Raw genomic sequence first — 25,129 nt, 5'->3', positions numbered from 1 at the left:
CACACACACACACACACACCCAACACTGTGTGTGATGATGACACCAGAAGCATTTCAACTGGGCGTTCTTCTGGATTCATCCGTGTTACAGAAACCGCTGACTAACTCTCAACTTCCGCACTTTCTTCTGCCAAACTCATGAAGAGCTTACGGCTTCACTTGATGGTCCGTCTACATTACATGCTGTACATTATATACATTAGAATGCAAAAGCTTTGTTCGAACAACATCAAAACCTACATAAATGGATGGGTTTGGGGATTTATTGCAATGCAATATGACAGTCATTACAATATGTCCTCAGTGTTTCTATTTTTACAATGTACAAACTATAAAAAAAAAAAAGACCATAAATAAACAAAATGCTTCATGTAGCTAATTCTTAGCATCAAACAAAAGACATGCACACAAAGGCATGTCATTCTATTCTAAATGTTGAATTCAACAGAAATTCATACAAGTAAAAATCTTTAAAATGAACAATGGAAAAAAAAAAACAACACAAGCAAATCATACAGTTTGTTCGTATGATCTTCCGGTATGAGACCAGTAAGAGCTCGTGATGATACATTCTGTCCGGCTCCTCCCACTCTCTCTCTCTTATTGGGTAACTTTGCATATTCAGAATATTCAAAGATAGCTGACGTCTTGACAACGGAGATTCCATGTTGTGTGCATTCACGCTACACACACACACACACACACACACACACACACACACACACACACACACGCACACACACACACACACACACACACGCGCACACGCACACACAGACATACGAATAAACACAAAATACATTTTATTCAAGTCAAGCCCAAAGCAGCAAAAGAAAGGTTGGAAGCCATTCTGCTTATGCACAGCCTTAACACGTCAGCCTTCACAAAACAGATAATAATATAATGAGATAAGAGGATGAGGCTTCAGTCTGAGCTCTCAGTAGCTCAATGCCACCTGCGGGTCATGGTCCAGGTCATGGTTTTCAGAAAACTCCACAGGATGGAAGTCCACAAAAGTGCTGCTTTTCTCATTCTCTTGTACTTTAAGCCACTCCGTGTAATGTCCACTGGTGTAAAAGTGTCTCTAAAGTGCATGGATGAGGTAAATGAAATTCTTCTTCTTCTTCTTCTAAAAAAAAAAAAAGAAAAAAAAAAAGAGGCTTGTATCCATCTCCAGCTCAGACAGGAACCATTGTGTGTTGCATATGCTGCATTTGAGACAACATTTCTTGCTGCACACTAGCAATTACTATGTCCTGGTGTGACGGTGTGATTATTCCAAGTCTGTCCATCTCCCTGTGGGTGCAGGGACAAAAATACATGTTCAAACACACGAATCCTCAACATGCAGTATTCAAAGGATAAGGAACGGTTTCATGACCCCCCCCCCCCCATACACACACATTAAGAGCTTATTGGGGTTCAGTGTCTGCTTAAGAACACATGTTAACCACCAACCTGACCATTAACAGCCAACCCCGTCTACCAATTGAGCTGCGACCTTATTATCAAAGCCAAAGCCTGGTATAGTTTGCGCCTTTGTGCCATATAACTAATTCAGAATGATCAAAATGCATAATAAAAGAGTAAAGCAGCAAGGCAAAGCAATGTTAAGGAGAAAGCACAGCCCTGACGAAGCTCAGCGGTGCGGAGAGTTCAGGAGACACATTGTTGTAATAAATGAATATGTCACCTTCGCATCGGTATGTTCTTTTTTTATTTTTAGGTTTTTAATAGATTTCAGATGACTTCTTTGAACAACCTAAGACAAACAGTTGGATAACTTCACTTACACACACGGTTGAACGCAAGTAAACAAATAAGTCGGTACACATGATGCACCGAGAAGTCTAATCTCGCCTGACGACGATTTAGATATATTTTTTTTTATCGGTTTAAAATCAGCTTATGAAATGGCCCGTATGTGAGACAAACAGATCGAACTCAACGTCTCTCAACTCCAACTCCAGTCTTGCATCTCAAGTTGCTAATCGGACCGTAAACACTGAGCGGCGCACGGTGAAGGAGGTCTGCTGGCTGGAGGGTCTTATTGCCCCCAGGGGCTTATTCAGAGCGATGGTTGATGGGTTCTGAGATTGCTCATTAATTGGAGCAATTACAGTATATATATATAAAACTACTGACATCTTGACAAATTGTAAAGGTGTCAGTGAGCTTATTGGAGTGTTGAATTTCTCTCCACATCTTCCTGACGTGAACAAGCACTGCTACTTATATCATGTATCATGTTCTTTAGACGTGTTCAAATCACGTTTCCTACGGACCAGTTTGTTGTCTGATGCATTAGGAAAATGTCCGTCTCTTGTTTCGACTTGAGCGAAAGATGAACTCGTGTTTCTGCACTAAGAAAAAAAGAAAGTGACGAACGAATGCCGAAGTCCGTTTTCACACGAAGGTGCACTTACTGGTGTGTGAGAGCCAGGAGGCTCTCGATGCTGACGTAGCCCGCTGCTGCCAGAGTGTCCCTGTACCTCTCCAACCCGATGGAGCGCAGCCACTCACACACCGACCACGCCGGCACGCACACCTCCGGCAGGACCGACACGCACACCTCTGACCCCACGCCCGACTCCAACATAGTGGCTGTGTGTCTGTGGGAAACACAGAGCGGGAGAGTGGTGGCAGAGTACCGAAATAGGACTGGGGAAATTCATAATCCAATGGACATGTGTGTATTTTTCTGTGATTTACACGTACCTGTCCCCTCCGGTCCGGCGCAGAGTGCCAGGGTTGCGGATGAGCTTATCCAGCATGTTGAGTATCTGGCTGAAGGTGGGTCTCTCTGCTCGCTCTCTCTCCCAGCAGTCCAACATGAGCTGGTGCATCACCACGGGGCAGTCCATGGGAGCGGGCAGACGGTAGCCCTCTTCTATCGCTTTGATCACCTGGAGGAAGGGCAGGTGTTCCCAAAACACGGATCAAAAATGTTTCACTAAACGACATAAAACAAGAACAAGTCTTTGCTCACAGAACAGGCTGAGATGTCAGCGTTCGTCCGAATTCCATACTTTACTCTGATACTATACAATCAACCGATTGTTACAGTATGTTGTGTTTGCACTTGTGCGTATCGCATGCAATAAATCATTATGGTTTTGTGCAGGAAATGATTAAATATATGCGCCAACAGACTTCAATCAAACTGCCACTTTGAAAAGCCACTGCCGGTTAAACTTAGACAAAAAAAAAAGAAAGCCGGACCTTTTTGCTGAAGATTTATTGCTCTTCTGTTGTCTCTCCCAAAACAAATATTTCCAGAGCTGTCTCACCATCAAATTTATTTTTATTTTTTCCAGCTGTGAGCAGCTGCGCCATTTCCTTTGTACATTATATTTGTGGGACAATACTTTTCATGAGGGGTTTCACTGTGGCCCCCCCCCCCCGGCTCAGACAGAACTGAGACGACTGTCAAAAACAATACTGTGGTGCAACATGACAAACGTTAATATTAATGGACTTTATAACTCCTATTCATTTTCTGATGTTCTATGTTTGGGGGAACCAGGAAATATATTGTTGCCGTGGAGTTAGCGTTTTTTTTAGCCTATATTTTGTTTTCATTTTGGACCATTGCCTCATGAGCTGTGTGTCCCAGTCACTGCTGCAGCTTTGAGTGCCAACATTTTGCCTATGAATATACATCATATTAAAAAACAATGCCTTAGAATGAAACAGTTATATTTAAAAATATGATTTTTTTTTTTTTACTTGTTTTTTTTACCTAAAACAAATGAGCCAAACAAAGACAGACGAGCATCTCAGCATGTACTAATTTACTCAAAAAAAAAAGGAAAGTAAATAAGACGGATAGAGTGTCTAGAGAACGGCTTATGAGGAAAGTTTTCTAAGACTACAACCGCGCGGCAGATGAAATCAATCATGTCTGAAGATTTCCATATGCCAGACTGCGTCTTTGACCTACTCAAACTTAACAAGCTTTGATAGCAAAGTGATTGCAAATTTGAGCTGAAATAGGATTTTTGTCTCAGATATAAAAACTGCTCAGAATAACTGAATCACCCCTAAATATATATATATATATATGTGTGTATAGTGTGTGTGTATAGTGTGTGTGCTTGGCTGAAGGATAACAGTAAGCAGCATTTTCTAGTCATTTTTAATTAAGACTAAATATTATCTTCAACGAAATGTCTTGTGACTGAAGAGCTAAATCTTGGCTTGCTGCCCTTTCTGCGGAAGAAGGCAAAAAAAAAATAATTTAATTTTTAAAACGGTGCAGAGGTCAAAGCCTCCGGGTCAGCATTCAGTACCTCACATGGAGGACAGATCACTCCTCAAGTCCTCTCCTAAGACATCCTAGACATTGCTAAAATTCAGCTTTACGACAGAGTGCATGGGTGGGGTGGGTGGGGGGTGGGGTGTGTGTGTGTGTGTGGGGGGGGCAACCTCAAGTGCAATCACACAGACAGCTTTTAAGCAAATCCCCACTTTGACCGTATTATATAAACCACATACTTGGAAGTTATAATGAAGATGAATCTTTGAGTTATTACTGAAACCGTAAACATTCATTAGATCTTAAAGTGGTCAGACTTTGACCTGCTGTACTTTTATGAAGAACATTTTGGGTGAAGTGACTTTTGTTTTTATTCCCAAAATAAGTGTTTAAGATTCCCCAGAAGTGAACGATGAAAGTTGAAATTAAAAAAACTGAATCTTCTTTGAGTATTTGAGAGCAATCCCTGCTCTGGAGGCAAATCCTTCATTCCTTGAATGCATGACATGATAATAATGGAGGTGAACGGTATTTTGATCTGACATTTAGCTTAAAATATGCAAAGTGTTTTTCGTGATTTAGCTCACTCTTTTGTCTTTGAGGAAACTCGTGGGGTATCAAAAGTGACTCACGTCCTGGTTGTTCATGTCCCAGTAGGGTCTCTCTCCGTACGAGACCACCTCCCACATGACGATGGCGTAACTCCACACGTCGCTGGCCGTGGTGAACTTCCTGTAGGCGATGGCCTCCGGCGCCGTCCATCTGATGGGGATCTTCCCTCCCGGCGACAGATAAGTCCCAGTGGCCTCCTTAAAAAGGCAGTAAAAGTCATTTTGTTTTAGTGAATAACGGCCGTGTTTACACCGAGAACTCCCTGGTAATCTAAAGTTCTGAGACTACTTTTTAAAAAGGAACTAAAAAGTTCCTTCAGCCCGCTGTTGTCGGTGTTTCCATAGTGGTCTAAAGACCTGGGATCATTAGGCTAATAAGTATATTGACGTATGAAAAAGCACATGGGACGAGGTGGATGCACTCTGCAGCTTTCTGTTCTTTTCATCTACAAAAAAATAAACCTTAGGTTTTGACTTAATGCAATGACATTTACTGCTGCATAGCATTTGCCGATGCACACTGGATGCAATGAATAAAATGCGTCTGTAAATCATCTGCGCAGCGTCTGATGGTCTTCTATTTGTGCTGTAGAATGTAGTAGCTGCCGTGAGGCAATCAGAATTGCTGCTGCTCTGTGTCCCACCCTTCTACCTCTCTGCCTGCTCGAGTAAACTCTCTCTCTCTCTCTCTCTCTCTCTCTCTCTCTCTCTCTCTCGAAGCCAAGAGCAAAGCCAAACTTTACTTTTAACGCCGTCGAACAAATAAAATGAATTGATACGAGAGCACTTGCGCTCCTGAGAGCGTCTCACCCTCGTAGTGTAGGCAGCTTCCGGGTCGTCCTCCAGAACTCGACTCAGGCCGAAGTCGGACACCTTGCACACCAGGTTGCTGTTGACCAGGATGTTCCGAGCCGCCAGGTCTCGGTGAACGTAGCTCATGTCCGACAGGTACTTCATGCCCGAGGCGATGCCGCGCAGCATGCCGACCAGCTGGATCACCGTGAACTGGCCGTCGTGTTTCTGGAAAATTTGAATTATAGAGACGAGAGAAGGGGTTAACGCGGGGGCCACGACCACAAGCTGGGCAGTCGTGAGAGAGGGCGTTTCATCTGGGCCTTGGTACATTTTTCGGTCCAGTGGGGAAAGAAATGCTACTAAAAGCAAAATTCATAAAAAATGAAACTGTATAATCAAAAGTCTGTACCCGAAGAAAAGCATCCAGGGATCCATTTTCCATGTATTCTGTGATGATCATCAACGGTTTGCCTAAACAGGTAAGTTGAGAAATATTGAATTACAACAGGCGCACAACCCAAATACCACTAATGCAAGGAGTTCACAGGCTCTGTCAAGAACTCACATCTTGTCACCACACCCTCCAGCCTGATGATGTTGGGATGGTCAAACTGGCCCATGATGGAGGCCTCGGACAGGAAGTCCCTCCTCTGTTTGTCAGAGTATCCCGCCTTCAGACTCTTGATGGCCACGTAGATCTCCCTCTTTCCCTGAACGCGCAGCCGACCGCTGCAAACCTCCCCGAACTCTCCTAAACACACAGAGCCAACAGCAGTGTGAGCGCCAAGGGAGCGAGTGTGTGTGTGTGTGTGTGTGTGTGTGTGTGTGTGTGTGTGTGTGTGTGTGTATGTGCGAGGCTTACCCATGCCAATGACCCTCTCGATGTGAATACTGCTAACATCAATCTCCTTGGCAAACTCGTGGATAGCCTGATCGGGATCTTCGTAGGTGAACGGGTCCACGTAGATTTTAACTCCTGCCATAAAGGAGATGCGGGAGAGGAGAGGAGAGGAAACGAGGGAGGAGGAGGAGGAGGAGGGATGCAGAGGAGGATATGAAATATGAGTTGTATAACTGCTGGTGCATATGTTATGTAAATGTCTTTGTCTGAGATGTGTGCAGGTGGATCTAAGAGGAAAAAAAGAGCATCCATCTGTCTCTTAGGTTGTTGTTCTTCTAACAGTACAGTGTGTGTGTGTGTGTGTGTGTGTGTGTGTGTGTGTGTTTGAAATACCTGGGTTAAGATGTTTCTCCTCCTCAGAGTCCTGCTTTGTTTTACTGTACTTGCTCCTCCTGATGAGACAATAGAAGTGATGAACATTTAACACGCAATCATCGAAAAGACACTTTCACTTGTCACATGTTTCTTTGTTGTGATTTCTACAGTTGAGAGAACTGATAGAAGGGCAAACGTGTCTAATTGTTTTTTTACACACACACACACACACACACACACACACACACACACACACACACACACACACACTATTTCTTTCCCAGTAGCGCTGTGCATTCGTTGCACAGCATTTCCGGATTTGCTGCGAGAGAAACGGCAATGACAATGAGAACAGAGAGCAAACGGGCTGCAGGAAAGACACAGAGCGACTAGATGAAAGCATTCAAGGGAGAGAGGGAGGAGGGGCGATGCCTCAGGTAGCGCAAGATAAAAGGTGTTTTCCATTAAACAAAGAAACTGTCAAAAACACCTTTGTGGGTGAGCAGGTGTGTGTGTGTGTGTGTGTGTGAGTGTGTGTGTGTGCACCTCCACGGAAGCTGACACACAAGCTGTGCTGCTGAAGAGACAGTAATGACAAGTCAGGGACAAAGGGATTATCACTGTCTCCACTCTAATCCCCTTTAAAAGCTCCAGGTAACACACACACACACACACACACACACACACACACACACACACACACACATTATTTAGCCACACAATAGCAGGGGAGTTGTGGGTGTTGTTTGTGTGCATTGTGGTAATTTGGTCAAAAGCAGCGGTTAAGGTAGAGACGGCACTCATGTTGACGTCAGCGACGCATTGATGGGAAACTTCTAACCAACCTATAGGTGTGCATGCATGCCTGTATGGATGCCTGTATGGATGCCTGTGTGTGTGTGTGTGTGCGTGTGCGTGCGTGTCTACCTGCGGCTAATGATGAAGACAGCTGCAGATATCAGCAGTAAAACTCCAACCCCGCTGACAGACAGCAGCAGGAAGGCTGAGTTAACTCCTTCTCCAATCAGGGGGAAGGGATCTAACAGGGAAGGACACAGAAGGTCATCAAGCAGAAAGTTGCAAAAACTCCCGTCGCACTAAACTCTGGCGCGTCGTCCGAAACTCCTAAACGCCGCCGTCAGAATACCTGAATTGGTGGCGAATTCAAACGGCGGGCTGAACTCTCCGTATCCAGCGGCCGTGCGAGCGCGCACGTGAAACACGTACACGGTGAGGGGGTTGAGGCCTGCGACATCGACGCTCCGAGAGAAGGTCCTCATTATGCGGTAGGACCTCTCTTTCTGATCCTGATTAGACGGGACAAAAGGAGGGGGGGGGGTTCTTTTCAACGCTCGACTGCAAATCCAATCGTCAACATCGGGGGAAATACAAACAGCGTGCCAGCGTATTGGCATTCCAGACAGCTGCCCGAAGCCGCATTAACCTGCGGGCGCCTCACCTTTTCATAGAACTTGACCTCGTATTCCAGGATGACCCCGTTGGGTCGATCCGGCTGTTGCCACGACAACGACAAACTGTGCCTGGTGACGTCGATGGCCAAGATGGCCGACACCGGAGAGGGAGCTGGGAGGGAGAGAAAGACGGTAGAGTGACATATTGCCTGTTCTACGATGCTGCCGATAAGATGACATCTGTAATAGTTTCACAGCTTTGAACTCAGTTAAAAAAAGATACGGTTCGGTGCCGGTTTGACCCGGTGCACCTGAGAAATGACCTAAATCTCATCCCCTTCCTATTCCGGAGAGACGAGCCTCGTTCTCCACTTTCCCTCCTCTTGCATCCTTCCATTTCCCCTTCCTTCACGGCGTTCGTCCTCCTTTTGCGGCTGCTTTAATATGATATAGGGCCATATGGTGGTGCAGGTTGGGCCTCGACGAATCCCAGTCACTTCCCCATGCTGTGCACACACACAGCTCAGTTATTTCCCCCGGGGGCACCCGGAACTAAGCAGGTGTGCTGTTTTCTAAATGCCGTCGTAAAAGGACTTAAAGCAATGACAGTTGAGATGTAACAGCGCGCGAAAAAAAAAAAAAAAAAAGCACACGCTGAAAAAAACGAATGGAGAGGAGCGCCGACACGACGGCCGACACCTTCGCAACTTAAATGAAACACGCCATAAAATCTGGGCGGTTTTTCACACACTTCAGTGGTCAAGAGGAAAGCCCCGCCCTCACACTAGCACACGTTATGGGTCTGCTGTACCGCTTACGGGGCCGTTGTCATTTACTTTCCCCTTCAACACGCTCTTCCTATTTGTATTTAAGTCAGTGATTTACATTTCCCAGAATGCATTCTGACATCCTCTTAAGAGCAGCCCTGTAATTAATTCAGCTGTTGTTAGGTGTAGGAGGACAGAGTAATAACTATGGCAACTATGACAGTGATAGTAAGTACGAGAGTTCTCAGCAGGAAACACGTCTTGTAGGTTCATTAGTGTTGATGCTGTGGAGAAGTAGGACATTTGCAATATGTTATTTTTTTTATTACAATGTGGACAGGCCAAACGCAAATGATAGCGAATGTATTTAGACTGCTTTTCAAATCTAGTTTAGTTCGTTTTTCTTCATTTAATGTATTTGAAATGTTCAATTTATTATTTATTCATTATCTCACAATTTATTTTAGGTCAGAAAGAAAGACATGGCCGAAGCACAAGATGCACCGACAATATATTTGGAAAGCGTTAAAAGAAATACGTATTCAAAATGTACCTCTTTAATAATAATAAAATACATCACCGATATCTGTTTCCAGCAGTGTTTAGGGCGGATAGTTATGCAAGTATGTAGCTCCACACAGAGGTTGTTCATAACATGCTTCCACACTTTCAAACTGCCATTACCCATGGGGCTTTGCTTCCCTGCGGGCCAACATGCAGTGAACAGCAGTTTGTATTGTGCTGACCCACATACGGACAACATCTATGAGCACATTTTGTGTTGCTTGCGACAGTCTGACGAACAGATTTATCACACTCACCAGCTTGGTTGGTGGTGACAGTGACAGACACACTCTGGGCTGCCCCTGCACCGCTGGCCTGGGAGACCCCGTTGCGCGCGTGGACGATGAAGGTGTAGTGCGTGTGGGCCCTGAGCTCGCTCACCACCACCCTGGTGGTCTTCAGGCCGGTTTGGTCGGGGGAGAAGAGCACATCGGAGCTACAGGGCAGGCAGCGCTGAGAGCTGGAGACGGAGCCTGAGCCGAGTCTCGGGTAGTCTCCGGGTACCGGTCTGCTCTGGTAGACGCCTCTCCCCGACTGGACTTCAGATCCCACAATCCCCTGGTCCGACTGCATCCCCTGGCCGCTGTGCTGAGCCTCGAGCTGGGAGATGCTGCGATTCCTGGGGGGAGCTTTGCCGCTACTGTGACCGTGGCTCGCTGTTTGACAAATGAGACACTCGAGACTGTAGCTGGTGTCACTCCGTCCTCCCAGCCGGCGAGGGGGGGCCCACTCCAAGACCACCGAGGTCTCGTTCACCACGGAGATGAGCTGCTGTGGGGCTGAAGGGGGCTCTGAGGAGGACACAACCAACCAAGATTACATTCTATCTGCACATAACACATAAGGAGAGCGTATACTGCAGGGGTATTCAATTCAAATTCCAAAAGGTCCAGATTGAGAAAATCTCCTTGTGCAAAGGTCCGGAAAATTACAATAATATCTAACTTGCGCTATTTAGTGCTATATATATATATATATATATATATATATATATATATATATATATATATATATATATATATATATATATATATATATATATATATATATATATATATATATATATATATGACATAACTGAAAACTTTCAAAAAAAGTGCATCTTAAGAGGAAATGGTGCATAGTTACAAAATCATTTCACCTCAGGTTGATAGCAGACCACCTCAAGGTTTCACTCAGAGAGAACCAGGACATTCTGATGTAGCATTTCAAAATAAAAGCCCTTCAAAATTGCATGCATGAGCTAACTTCAAATCACATTCATGAGACAATTTGTCTAATATCAGATTAGAGTGACACCTTGAGATGGTCTGCTATCAACATGAGGTGAAATGATTTCGTAACTTTGCACCATTTTTTCTTAATAATCGTCACGGTCTCTGAACATATGAGACACGCTGGTTTTAAACTGTCCGTGGGAAGAATTAACCTATAAGAGTCTGTTCATTGTTGGTTAAAGACTCTGGTCTCTCTGGTCTCTCTGGTCTCTCTGACCACTTTCCTCTTTTTGGAGAACTTCATGTGAAACAACTTCTCTGACTCACGTATTTATTCTCCTGCCCTTCGTTCTCTTTCCTCGTCTCCCCCGTGTGTCTACATCTCACTCTAGTCAGGAAACTTGTCAGAATACCCATATTTGATTGACTGAGCTGCATCATGTGATGTGATGTACAACGCATGTAATTGGTCGGTTTGTTTCCTGGCCCACTGACCGAGTGCCGTAAAGGCTAGAAAAGCTGTGCCGTCAAAATGTAATAATTCTCAATTATCCATCGGTTTTAGGTCCAGGGTCCGGATACAACGGCGTCTGGGTCTGGATCCGGACCGCGGTCCGCCTATTAGTGACCCCTGGTATACAGAGTGTATGGAGGGGGGGCTGTTGGCACAAGTTGGAATGTAGACATCTGGCATCAGACTGAAAACCATACTGTTCAGAGATGTTTTTGATGGGTTGGTGTTTTCTTCTGTGGTATTCCTTTTTTGTGTGTCTTATGTCTGAGGGACAGAGTGTGTGTGTGTGTGTGTGTGTGTGTGTGTGTGTGTGTGTGTGTGTGTGTATGGTTTCATTTTTCCCAGGCCAAGGAAACCATGTGCTGTATATAGGCATAATTAAGTTTATGACACACAGACCAAGGTCTCCGAGTCTGTGACACAGGACCTACTCAGAGACTCGGAGAGAGTGACAGAGACAGACAGACAGAGCGAGAGGACATTCATTCACTCCTCGATGTCTTCACTCCCGGACAGGATGTAGATGGTGGCTTAGTCATAAGTAATAGGATCGCGAAACAGGGGTGGCATTCAGACAAGTTTGTGTATCCCTCTGTTTGGTAGAGACAGAGCTGTGGGAGACAATGACTGCGCTTGCTCACACATATTGTCTTCATTTTCTCCTCTGTATAGTCTTACTAATATTTGTTTGTGTGTGTGTGTGTGTGTGTGTGTGTGTGTGTGTGTTCTTACGGGTGCAGGCCATGGAGGGAGGGTCGCTGTCAGCGCGGTAGAATACGGAGTGGCAGTCACAGACGGTCGCCCCGTCTCTGAGTGAGTGGCTATGTGGAGGACACTTGGAGCATCCCGCATCTGAAGACGTGGCCTTGTAAAAACCAACAGGACAGGCTGCGGAGGGACAGACGGAGACAGATTTAAGACTCTGCGTTAATAACGGAACGCTTAGCCAAGTGCACCGGCGTCAGGAAATGTCAGTGACAACAGGTCACATTGATGCAAACTTTGTGCAAGACACGAAACAAGTGCTTGTCAAGTGAGCTCACGCGTTACCTTGAGCAGAACGCGGCACCGTTGACCACTAGCGATGCTTTGGAGCAATGTTTTGACGAAACGTTCCCAGTTTTACTTGTACTTGTACATGTATTTTATTCTAAGCTATCATACGCACGTAGGCTGAGCTGAAATGTTTATCGGCAGTGACACATTTTGTTGTTGCAGCTCATAAAATATATATTTTATTGCATTTTAAATATGGTCAACATGGGGGCATTTGCTGGTCCTGCTTTTTATAGAACAAACGGTTCATCTATTAATCAATAAACTAATCAACAGATTCATCAAAATTACAATAAATCATGGAGGCCCTATTGTGCACAACCCCGACAGTCGTCGCAATAGTCTTCCGCAAATGTGTTTTGGTGACAGACGCTCAACGGGATACCCTTTAAAACCTGATGTGTGCGCTGCAAGCACAGCGAAGCTGACCCCTGACCCTTGATACGGTCTCTCTCTCTTGTCGTCCGTAGTGACAGCTTCAACGGCTCACACAACCAGTTCATCAACGCACGGACTTCCCTTCGATCCGAAGAAAAGCAACCCGTGAAAAAAACAGCGACGGATATAAGCGTGAGCGGGATGAGCGCTGTAACCTCTTTTATCTTTGATTTTGATAAGCGAAGAAAGAAACACCTAAAGAACACTCACTGATCAGCTCCCACTCGCAGAAAGCAGAAACACTGAACACATCAAAACCGAAAACGCCAACACAAATATTACTGACATTTAAATATATGGAGGAGAAACAGAGGAAGAGAGAGAGAGAGAGAGAGAGAGAGACTGAGGGGGGGGAGGAGGGAGCGGAATCGTCTCTCTGTATACCAAGGAATTCATGCATTGACAGAGCAACAATGCAATAAATGAGTGCCTAATTATACCGCTTGACATCCACTGGTGAAGCAGAAGAGACGGCAAAGCGTGGCTGGTTGGAGACATTTCTCTCTCTCTCTCTCTCTCTCTCTCTCTCTCTCTCTCTTTAAATTCAGTAGGAAATCCTTCATTTGTTTCCACCGCAATCATTTTTTTTTCAACACCTTCTTTTTCATCATCACAGCCTATTCACTCTACTTCCTCAATCCCACCATCTTTCCCAGTTCCCCCCCCCCCCAACCCTTTTACATTTCCAAGGGAGATGAAGATATCCCAGTGGGAGTGGATAGGAATGTGGGAATGATGTGTGTGTGTGTGTGTGTGTGTGTGTGTGTGTGTGTGTGTGTGTGTGTGTTTGAGTGTCTCAGAGTGCTTTATGACACTCTCATCAGCAGATGAGAGGGAGGAAGTCTCCTCTGTAATCTACTCACACCGACAATCCTGCCCCATCTGCGTGAGCCACCCTGGCTTTGCTCTTTCACACACTCGGTTCGCCCTCCCTTTCGCATTTCTTTTTTTCTTCTTCTCCACAACCTCCCTCATTCGCTCCCTGCGCACTTCCTCCTCGACCTCTACTTATCTGTCTTTGTATCTCTGATAACTCTCAGCGTACCCCTTCTCCTCTCCGAGTGGCAAACCTCGAGAAAAGCTTTGAAGTCCACCAGCAGCGTTTATGGCTCCACATGCATATATGTATCAACGGCGCACCGAAAACACAGGTGGTGGCTGGAAACTACAAAGCCGCAAACCTGTGCATTCATAAACATATTTACAGCTGATAAAGCTGGCTTTCATCTGGCGACTGGCTTATCACGTGTCAGCCGGCGTAATCAAATGTGAGATAAAACAAATCATTATCGCTCCGCGGCTGTCGAGCACATTCCTCTGCTTTTAATCATCAACGTGGATAAGAAAGCCACGGACGGGGAAGGCAGGGAATTAAAAGGGAGAAAGACATAGAAGAGTATTTGACCCGCTAAGGACTCAGGGGTTGATTATAGACCTAAGCAAGACTCTGCCAAGGGGGGAGGTAGCACACCGCCTTTGTCTCTGTCCCACCCAATCCTCTGTCCTTGTCTCCAACACAGAGGACAGACAGAAGGAGGAAGAGAGAAAGAAAGGAGGAAGTATTTGAAGCCATAAACTTCCTTCAGCACCCTCACATGTCTCTATTCTCTCTGTTGTGTGTGGCCTTTTGTGTCTTTTTTAGCGCTGGTCTTTCGACAGGGAGGGGAAGGGAGGGGGGGGGGTGAGCACCGGCTGACCTGGAATAAGAGCTCATGAGAGTGTCATTAACCCGACATTAACCCTACGCCAGCGAGGACCGCGCGGGGAGCCCGAGCTCGCCCGAGCTCGCCCGATAAACTGCGAGGGATTTGGACGAAAAAAAACGACGCGCACATGCCAATGAAAGATAAAGGTGACGGGGGACAGAGACGTGGTGCGTATGTCCACATTGTCCACAGTGTGCCCGTTAGCGGCAGCGGAGCAAACGTACCGCAATCAGCTCTCTGTCCGCTCGTGGCGAGAAAGTGGACAAGGGGTGTAAAGGATGGAGGGACGGACTGACGGAGGAGCGAGACACAAAGAGGTGAAGATAGAGAAAGAGAGCGAGTGAAGAGGAGGGAGGGGAAGGTGCCCTTTGATTACTATCAGCATTGTCGGCATTTGCATATGCATTCATCTGCTACCTAAAATGCAAATGCGGCTCACATGAAATCCAACTAAAGAGCCCTGTCGGCACACTGTATGTGGCAGGGTGTGCATGTGTGTTCTCCTTGACCCCCGTGTTATCTGTCATCGCCCCTTGTTCCTTCCCAGCAGAGGGGTGTAGATGGAGGAAGTGCCCCCCCCCCCCCCTCTTCCCCGACCGCTCCAGCGCGACACCTGTCTTCCGTGACGGATGGAGGGAGGGGACGGATTGACGGATGGATGGACGGATTGATAGACTGTCACGCAAGGAGGAGGGACGCTATTAATCACAAGGGGTCGCGCCCTGTTAATTAAAACCCACGGAAAATGCCGGAGACAAGACGCGATTCTTATCCTCCACCCTGCTGTGTGTCTTCATCGAGAGGACAGCCCCGCTCCCCCAGAAACTCACATTCCTACACAGCCCCGGTATCAAATCCATCTCATATCTCAACACGGGCACACCATGCTACTGAAATCACCCTGCGTTTAAAAACCTCAGGAATGCGCTCAGGGGAAGCCGCAGCTTTAAGTTTGCCTAAATTTAAATACTCACAAAAACTGGTGGTTTGAGGAGAAATGTGTATGGATTCGTGTGTCCCTGCCCCAGAGCCAACAGTGCCGAGCATTAGCATGTGAAAAGGGGCTCTGCAACAATACCCCTCCCCATCAAACAGAGAACACTACCCGCCACCAGCAGTAGCCCCCCCCCCCCCCACCACCCCCCCTCGACCGTGGATCAGGGAGAGGAGTTGGAGAAGAGAAAGGAGGGATAATGAGAGCAAGACAGAGAGACAGCGAGGGAGAGCGGGGCTTGTTCCGATGCCAGAGAGCTACAGACTGGTGGAGCTGGCAAACCTCCTCTCCATTAAGGACAACCTGGGAGAAGGAGACAATAGATCGCACACACACACACACACACACACACACACACACACACACACACACACACACACACACACACACACACACTCTGTTGATTGTGATGGTGGAATGCAAACCATTCCCCCCACCTGGGTTTGGTTTGCTTCAGACATTCACTTGTGCCATTCCTTTGCCTGCTTTGTCACCTGTATACACACACATATGTACACACAAACACACACACACACACACACACACACACACACACACACACACACGCACGCACGCACACGTCCTCCCTCTCTGTTTGCCCCACCACACTCTAGGCATTTCTGGGCAGCCCTCCAAACTGTGAGTACATGGGAGGGAGGGCTTTGTTAGGCAGAAAATCAGAGATACAGTACCCACACACATACACGGGTTGCACAAACACACACACACACACACACACACACACACACACACACACACACACACACACACACAGTAAATCAGCAATCCAACATGACCAGAGTCCAGAAATGCGGTGCAATAATTAGAGGGTCTGAATACAGCGATTACGCACTCTTTCTCTCATCCGCTCACTCTTTCTTTCTGTCATCTCTCTCTCTCTCTCTCTCTCTCTCTCTCTTTGAGTGTGGCTTTCTTTCCCTCCGTCGCTCTCCTCTCCCTCTCCCTCTCCCCCTCTTTTCATCTCTCTCATTGCAAACAGCTTTCTGCTGTTGACGAGACACTGCAGGTGCGTTGGAAAGAAGCACAACCGTGAAATCTCTCTCTGGATGCAGCGAACGCACACACACACACTCACACACACACACACACACACACACACACACACACACATATGCATACATACAGAGCAACAGTCCCACCCTCCCAGGCAGTGAGCGGAGTCAGGCGACAGAAGAAGGAGGCCGGTGTAGAGACAGTGAGACAAAAAAGGCTCCTCTTTCATTCCGCCTCTCCGGCCGTTCACATTTCAAATTCTCTCTGTTGTTTCTACTCCTCTTGTCTCTCCTCCCTCGTTTCCGATCCTCCCAGACGGATCGCAGCTGTCAAACTTTTGACGTCTTCATCTACCTCGGTCGTGACCCTGCACTCTGTAGCTAAACTCTCTCTGTATGAGTATGTGTGTGTGTGCGTGTGTGCGTGTGTGTGTGTGTGTGTGTGTGTGTGTGTGTGGCTGTCAGTCAAGCGTTTTTGACGTCTTCATCAGTCGTGACCTCGGTCTTAACCACGGGTTCAGAATAGAGGGGGAGTTCCCTTTCTCTTGTGTTTCTCTACTGGTCCCCTTTGCCCCCGCTGACGAACCCCCCCAGCGGGGGAGGGGCGGCCCTGTATTGATGCCTTCTGCTGTCAGTGGCCTTCTTTCAATCCCCCCCCCCACTTGCCCCATTCAACTTCTAATCCCTTCTTCCTCTCCAGAGCGTCTCCTCTCATCCTCTCCATCCTCATTACTCCGTGTCAACAGTGAAAATGAACTTTTCACATTTCACAGCGTTAGCTAAGTCTGCTCTTGTTTCAGTTCAACGGGACTTTTTGGGAATGCTAAAATTGCATTAGAAAGGCAAAAGGACAGGACAGGAGAGTAGAACTATCTACACAGACGCAAACTGTGGTTGATAAATAAAGAATGCCAAATTTAGCTGTAAATAACAGTAAAGATATATGATAACTTAGAAAACACACAAGGTTGAATTGGGCTTGTTTTTGAGTGTTTCTATGCTTTGAGGTATATCATGGATGAAATTAAAGGGATAGTTTGATGTTTCGGGAAATGCACTGCCACTGGCATATCGGTCAGTTAAATGAAACCAGGAGACGGTTAGCTTAGCTTAGCATAAAGACTGGAAACAGGGGGGGAGACAGCTAGCCTGGCTTTGCTAAAAAAAAAAAAAAAGAACCTCAACAACTCACTAATAAACATATCATATCTAATTTGTCTCAGACATCGGCTGTGGTTTCTTCAATCTTTTCATGACTAGTTCCAAATGTCAAACTGTTGCCTTAAGCTATTTTGTGGATGTGCATGATTCATTCTTCTCTGCATCGTTCAGTATGAACCTCCCCGTGATCACAAGCGTCTCCGTCCAGCTGTAACCGGCTGCACACACTCAGCGTCTGTCCGTCTGTGCCGGCGTCTGCTCTACTGACTGACTGAAGGCACGTGAGTCCAGAGGATCCACAAACCTGTTTGACATCAGAGACGGGGGGGGGGAGAGGCAGATCACCCCCCCCCCCCCACACCCCCTCCCTCCCCCTCCTCTCTTTCTCTCTGCGAATTCCAAACTTAAAATGGAAGAGGTGTTCAGTCGTCTATCCAATACTGCAGGGTCAGAGTTTTTCGCCGAGCAGCATTCGGTATTCATCCAGACGTTGATGGATTTCCACCGAGGCAGCTGAGCCCGGCCCAACGACCCGACAGGCAGCGAGAGAGCGGCGGAGACGGAGAAGAGAGCGGCGGACAGATAGATGGCACTTCGCATCTGCTGGAGGTTCAACAGTCAAGGGTCTCTCCTAAATCTAGATGAGGAGGAACATCTTTCAGCCTTCAGGGACCACCCCGCAGACCTCCTCTTCTTTTCACGGAGAACAAATGGGGCTAGGGGACTAAAGGTTTTAGAGGACATTTGTCACACACAATTCTGGCTACTGCTCGTCTTATTGCAAAGAGAAAATGTCACGTCCCCCCCCCCCTCTCTCTCTTTAACGCCAACTGGCACTGACTGCATTGCTCTCTTTATGTCCATCTTTTGCCTTTCTCTCTCTCTCAGCATCTCTTCTTCTCTCTCTGAATTATGGGTCTGTTTGTTATACAATTAGCCTGCTGGGATAGGCTTCATAAATATAACGGCGGCAGCAGATCAGTGAGTCCCTCTCCCTCGTCTCTATTGGTCTCTGTGCGTGTGTGTGTGCGTGTGTGTGTGTGTGTGTGTGTGAGAGAGAGAGAGAGAGAGAGAGAGAACATCTTGTGTGTCTGTTGTGTATCAGACTGAATAAAGGGAGCGAAGCAATGTTGTAAAAGTGTCTCCACTAAGTCTGTTGTCCCCCCCCCCCCCCCCCCCCGCTCGCCCCAGCTTTCTCACACATTGAGTTGTCTTCACTATCACAACAAGTCACTTCCAAACATTTACACGTCATCGACGCCACATGTATGTTGGTGAGAGGTGTGCGAACAGCTTGCATATTAGTTACCGTAAAAGTTCAGGCCAGATTTGTAAGTGATAGAATGACATTTTAGTCCAGATGGCTGTTGTTATGTCAGCACACCTCACAGTGAGACCTGAGAGCTTCCACTTATCTTTGCAGGAATACAAATAACAAAAGAAAAAAAAAAAAACTCTCTTTACTTCTTGGATTTATCCAAAAGATCCACTATTTCTTGACTGGGCGCTGTAACACGTTCTAGAGGCTTGTTATCAATGTGACGTTTCCAGGCAACCGGTGGAGTGTCCATACGATATAACATGTTTCTTCGTGAGCTGTAGAGGTGTCGCTGGGTGGTAGAGTCTTCCGGTCTTTTTAAGTCACCCATCTCCTGGCTCCGACTTCGTACGGACGTCGGAGTCAGAATCGGTTTATTGCCAAGTTCGTATCGCACAAACACGGAATTTGGCTCGGTCATCGGTGCGTAACGCTAAGCATAGTGCAATAGCAGAATAAACAAACAAACTAATGAAGAGCACGTTGAATTGAGTCTGTTGTTAAAGTGGCAAATGTATATTTAAAGTGAGTCGGCAAGAACGCAAATAAGTGGACGATTATGCCTTTGAGGCGTGAGTAATGCGCCTGAAAGGCAATTGTGTTGCAAAATGTGTCATCATTCAAAAAGTACGTAGATCATTTCAGCAATAAAAACGTGTAATTGTAACGTAGTCTTTCGCCTTCTCCATTCAACTCGCTATCATTCTGTAAAAAGAGACAAAAACACCAACACTGGTTCATGTGTTGGGTTGTTCCAAACATGTAATAGCCCCTTGAAGAGGACAACTACTCTAAAAAATAATCTTTGGCAAAACAATCCATCGAATAATCAAGAAGGTTGTTAATTACTACACAAACCAAAATCTCTGCCATTGTTTTTTCTATTGTTAGCGAATAGCTCGTTAACGAGAGCATTGTTACTTGTAGGCGACGCGAGAGGAGCGGAGAGCTCACAGATCCAACATGGATCAGTCGGACCACCACAGAAGACAAACACGCAGCTCCACGTACCTTTACACGCGCCACCCTTCTCTTGGTGCCCCGGGTTGCAGAGACATCCGCCGATAGGAACCAACCACTCTCCGTCAGCGCCGCAGTACATTTTAGGCTCCTCTCTCTCTTCCGATCGGTTGACGCAAGACCCCCTGACCTCCACCAGGGAAGACGTGTCGGCCCCGGTGACGGTGTCGGGAAACGTCGCCAGGTTGCGAATGGTGAGCGGACACGTTTTGTAGAAAACTCTGACGGAGACCAGAGCGATGCAGGCGCCGACATCCTGGAAGGCCAGGTAGAAACCCTTCCGCGTCGCGACCTTCACGTCTCGCACCTCGGTGTTCAGCTTCATGATGCGGTCGCCGACGTCCACCTGGACGCCAAGAGGAGGGAGCGGCGTTAACGAGATGCAGTAAACTGTGTCGGGCCCTCATTAATTCAATCCGCTTGTTGGAGCTAAAGCGGGGAGCTGCTATTGAACCGCGGCTGATCTTCACATTTTCAGCATTTGGCTCTCATCCAGATTGACTTCTATTGACCGCAAAGGTAAAAGAAGCTGCAGCGCCAACAATGCCAACATCAGAAGTAATTCTTGCGAGGACTCGGCAGAAAGCACCCAGCCAGCATTTCTGAGGACGGCGGAATGGACATCCGAGATAAAAGCGCTTGTAAAACAAATAAAAAATTACTGCTAAGTGCCACCGAGTTTTTTATTCTCCAGATAAGAGCAAATTAAAGTGAGCGGAGGCGGGAAGATAAAGAAGCTCAAAGCCTGACTCAGTTGTTCAGTGTTACCTGGGTGAAGCTCTCGTCCGCTGCCACCGTGTCCACCTTAATGAAGCTGCTCTCTTTGATGTAGCTCTCTCTGTCTTCGTTAGACTCGTGGTAGTAGAGATTGAACGTCTCCTACCGGGACAAAAAGGGACAGAAAAAAAAAAAAGTGAGACAGAGGCATCTATTTATCATCGTCAGCGCTCATCTTTTCTCTTAATATGATAATGAGTCAAAAGGGGGGGGCTTTGTGCTTGAATGACCAGCAGCTGTAATATATAATAAAGCCCCATTAGCAGCCGCCCGTCCATCACCTAATTAGCATAAAAGTTAACAAGCTAAAGACTTTAGAGTATATAACGGAAATCCTCGACGTCATCTAATTTTCGAGTGTGTGTCGTGGTACCTTGCAGGTGCCGGTGACCCCTGGCAGGCTGTTGCAGTCTCTCAGGGTGAACTTGACTTCAACGTAGACCCGCTGAGCGCCGGACCGAGGGATCCAGTCGGTCCTCAACCAGTTGTTTTGGTTGGGCTCTAGGACATTGCACACCTGGTACGTTCTGATGGGGATGTTCTTCTCGTCCATTATGCTCACCTCTTCCCACTGCAAAACAAACACACACGCAAATGTATAATTATTATTGTTGTTGTTGTTATTACACTCGTGAGGACGTGTTGGTCACATGTAAGCTCCTTAACGGTAAACTGTTCGTACTTAACTTTAATTAAAGGCCGCCGCTTTTAAAAAGCGAGGTTCCATTAATATCATCAAAACAGATGCTAATATCAAAGTGATCATTAAACGGAGGGAATTCATTGGCTTAAGTTGTGAAATTGTTGCGCGCAAAGGCAGTTAAGAGCAGGTCAAAACTGTTTTCTTGTTCAATAAACACATTTCATGATTAGCTGACGAGTAGTTGATGAAACCTGCGATAGGAACAGTGTATATAAATGTTGTGGCTGTGGCTGAATGTGGAGGCAGCTTGTAGATGAAAAGGTTGGAGTTTCTGAGCACTTGAATGCACACACAGGTAACTAAGCAGGCTGAAAGAAGCAGCAGTCCTTGGTGGTTGCTGCGAGCGATGGTGCAATTTTTTTTGGACAAAAAAAAGTCAACGAGGCTAAATGTTAACAATGATTGTGACGGCAAGTCTGTAAAGGGTGATTCAGGACTGAAACCTGCGGCGTAAGGTGCGCGTATAGCCTTAGTAGACAGAAATAGCGTTACAGAAGCAGCGGCCATAACAACGTGCTCCCTGTGGACAACGTATCTTGTTTCTCTAACCAGGTGAAGATATATTTGGCCTCACAGATACAGAAAAACAGGTTCGAATGGATTTCATATGCACATTTGAACGCATTCCCTCCTGCGGCAATGCTCTGCGGCGGACAGCGGTTCGGATTTTGTTTTGCGACGACTCCCAAGGATTCTAAAAGGCACATTTCCATACGAGAGAAGCACGCTCAACCTTCGCTGCGCCATCCATCTCAATGCAGCCGACTATTTGCCTTGTACTGTGACCCTTCAAATGACCGCTTAGCCTCCCAACTCCAAATTGGCTTTTTATTGCCACTGAATAATAATCGGCTCTGCTGAGAGCTGTATACACACTAAATGTGCCGTGTCGAAAGAGAGGGCGAGTCAGAGAAAGACAGAATGTGTTTGTGTGTGTGTGTGTGTGTGTGTGTGTGTGTGTGTGTGTGTGTGTGTGTTGGGAGGAGGCGGTCTGTGTGTGAGTGTGACTAATTGAGCCTGATCGATATGTCATCAGGACTGATCTTATTGGCCGATATTGGCTTATTACAAATATACTAACAAAGTAATATTGGTGTATATGTTGGCAGAAACTGCAGTGCGGTACATTTGTATTCATTATTATTGTATTTGTTTGTTTAGATTTTAGATTTTGGCACTTCCACTGAGGTTTACTGTTGAGCATTTTGTCATTTTGGACGATTGAGTTTAATGTTTAAACATTGGTTTATGATCATCATCATCATCAGATTTTTATTATTCTCACATTATCGGCGTCGTTATCAGCCTCACAGTTCTAGCATCGGTCCGGCCCTTTGGTCTAGAACTTTGCACTCCTACAGTACGTGGTCATATCTTTGTGTGCGGTTGTATGTTTGTATGTGTGTGTGTGTGTGTGTGTGTGTGTGTGTGTGTGTGTGTGTCTTTGCAGTGCATGTGTGTGTATTAGAATGAGTAAAAACCTATCGTGGGGTATGATGCCTCCTTGTCTAGGTTCTTTTGTCAGCAGACAGAAATCACAGCTGTCAGAGGGAAAAAAGAACCATACAGAGCTGGTGTTTTGTGTGTGTGTGTAGCTGAGGGATGAGGAAGGTGGGGTGGTGGTGGTGGTGTGTGTGTGTGTGGGGGGGGTTCTGTAATCAAAAGCTCAGTGCGTGCAGACCAGGACCCCGTCAATCAAGCGGCATGTGAGAGAATGAGAGCACGGTGACTGAAGAAATAAGTGTCAAGTTCACCAATAACTCTTAAACCAACAAAGAAGTGACAGAGACACTGAGCACAAGGGAGTGAGGGAGGAAGAGGAAGGACATAGATGGCAGATCACAATGTACCAATAACAAAAAGTACAAAAACGATGAGAGGACGCGATACAAAATAGATGTCTGCAGGATTCGTCCTGGCAACTGCACGGTAGTAAAAATCCCTAAAAAATGACACCCACCACCAAGCTGGTTTATGCCTCTCCGCGTGCCAAACACGACGCCAGCAGTCTCATATTAGCACTCAAGGCTTGGTGAACAACAGCACATTTCAAAATCTGTGGGATGATTATTTACAGTTTCCAGACCCAAGTGTGTTCAAGTGTGTGCGAGTGCGATGTGAGCGAGTGTGGTTGTAAACAGTGTATCTGTAAAAAAAAAAAAGAAAAAGAAAAAGCTCCCACTCACCCCTCCCTCGGAAGGACTGGCGGCCCATTTCAGCTCTCCTGGCACTGTCCTGGTATCCAGCAGGGTCACTACAATGCACACATGCAAGTGGTTTCAGGGCAAACCAAAGAAATACAATTCTTCACCAGTGAGAAGTAAGTATTTTGCAATTGGGAGACAAGATCATCATTAAATGAAGAACTAAGGAGGAAGCATATGATCCTGGAGTCTACCTCTCTATGTTTTAAACTACGTTTATTACATTATATCAGATACATCAATATAACTGCACATTCTAATATTGATGAAATGGCTTCAGATCGTATTTATGCTTACAGAAACAAAAAGCCAGGTGTGAGTTTCAAGGTTCAACTGTTGAATAAATGACTAAAGGCCGATACGTTTCACACTTATCTGTACGCTACACACTGTGCGCTATACGGTGACCACATCATGCGAAAAATATCTGGGAAGTACGACCGTACTGGGAAGACGTGACACGCAGCTGAACTACTCGGAGGCAAAACTCCGCGAGACACCAGGAGGAAATAATAAAAATGTCCCCTAATCCAACTTTCCGGCCGTTCCGAGATCCACGCATGTATTCGCCCTGCTCCAAACCGTTCCAGGACGCGGACGCGGAGCGCACGCAGCGGCGTCAACCCCGAATGTGTCACTCACGCGCGCTCCGACGATTCCCTCACTCGCTCACTCACCTTCGTTGGGCGGATAAATCCTCGTCCTCGAACTTGAAACTAGTGGTAATATCCAGATGAACGTGGAAAGTGTTCGCCATACATTTGCAGCCATGTGTGCCGAGTGACAGCGTGTGTGTTGCCCGTTGGCTCTGCGCGCGAGCTGAAGCGGCTCCATCCCGGTGGGAAAAGTGTGTGTGAATGAACCCAAGTGTGAAAGCGAGTTGGATGCAGCAGCGGATACCGGGGCGGTCTCTTACACTCAGATGCTTCCCATAATGGTAATTCAAGTGACACGAGCCAACTGGCGTACAGTAATGTGCTCCATGTCCACGTGAATAAAACATATACAAAGACAAGGACACAGTGAAATGGATTTTTTAGAAACACTTGAAATGATTTGGTAGATTTATCTTTATTTAGGCTCTATGGATTACAACTGCGGAGCAACTAACATATATATATATATATTTATTTCTAACATAGTTCTGCTTAGCTGACTGTATTCACTTTAAATGAAATAATGCGTAATTTTCCAGGAAGACACTTCGTGCTCTCCTGAACCACAGCATGGCGTAGGGCCGGTCAGAACCCCACTTTGGATACACTAATCTAAGGTAAGCAGAGGATACAGTTGACTCTGGGTGATAACCCTGATGAAAGGTGCCAGCAGGCACGGGGTCACGAAGGTCACATCGTCACAAACAAAACAAAAGAAGAAGAAGAAAA

The 25,129-nt window shown here is 46.3% G+C and overlaps 1 protein-coding gene across 1 annotated transcript; it reads right to left on the bottom strand.

The window, feature by feature from the left end:
- Positions 1–245: 245 nt before the first annotated feature.
- epha4a (eph receptor A4a) lies at positions 246–24,738 on the bottom strand. Its single transcript, XM_068737475.1, has 19 exons — positions 24,422–24,738; positions 23,727–23,794; positions 21,211–21,408; positions 20,829–20,939; positions 20,052–20,406; positions 12,087–12,242; positions 9,881–10,414; positions 8,340–8,464; positions 8,028–8,187; positions 7,808–7,919; positions 6,899–6,957; positions 6,527–6,640; positions 6,230–6,415; positions 6,074–6,135; positions 5,680–5,889; positions 4,891–5,067; positions 2,719–2,906; positions 2,427–2,612; positions 246–1,296 (listed from the first exon to the last, which is right to left on the bottom strand). The coding sequence occupies exons 1-19, from the start codon at positions 24,576–24,578 to the stop codon at positions 1,179–1,181; spliced, it is 3,276 nt and encodes a 1,091-aa protein (XP_068593576.1). The 5' UTR covers positions 24,579–24,738; the 3' UTR covers positions 246–1,178.
- Positions 24,739–25,129: the final 391 nt, after the last annotated feature.

Source organism: Cebidichthys violaceus, unplaced genomic scaffold (assembly GCF_023349555.1).
Source record: "Cebidichthys violaceus isolate CVI_PGR_0920_01 unplaced genomic scaffold, fCebVio1.0.p SCAF_8, whole genome shotgun sequence".
In the NCBI taxonomy this organism is placed as follows: Eukaryota; Metazoa; Chordata; class Actinopteri; order Perciformes; family Stichaeidae; genus Cebidichthys; species Cebidichthys violaceus.
The sequence above is the reverse complement of the archived record's forward strand: the minus strand, read 5'-3'. Positions and strand labels throughout refer to the sequence as shown.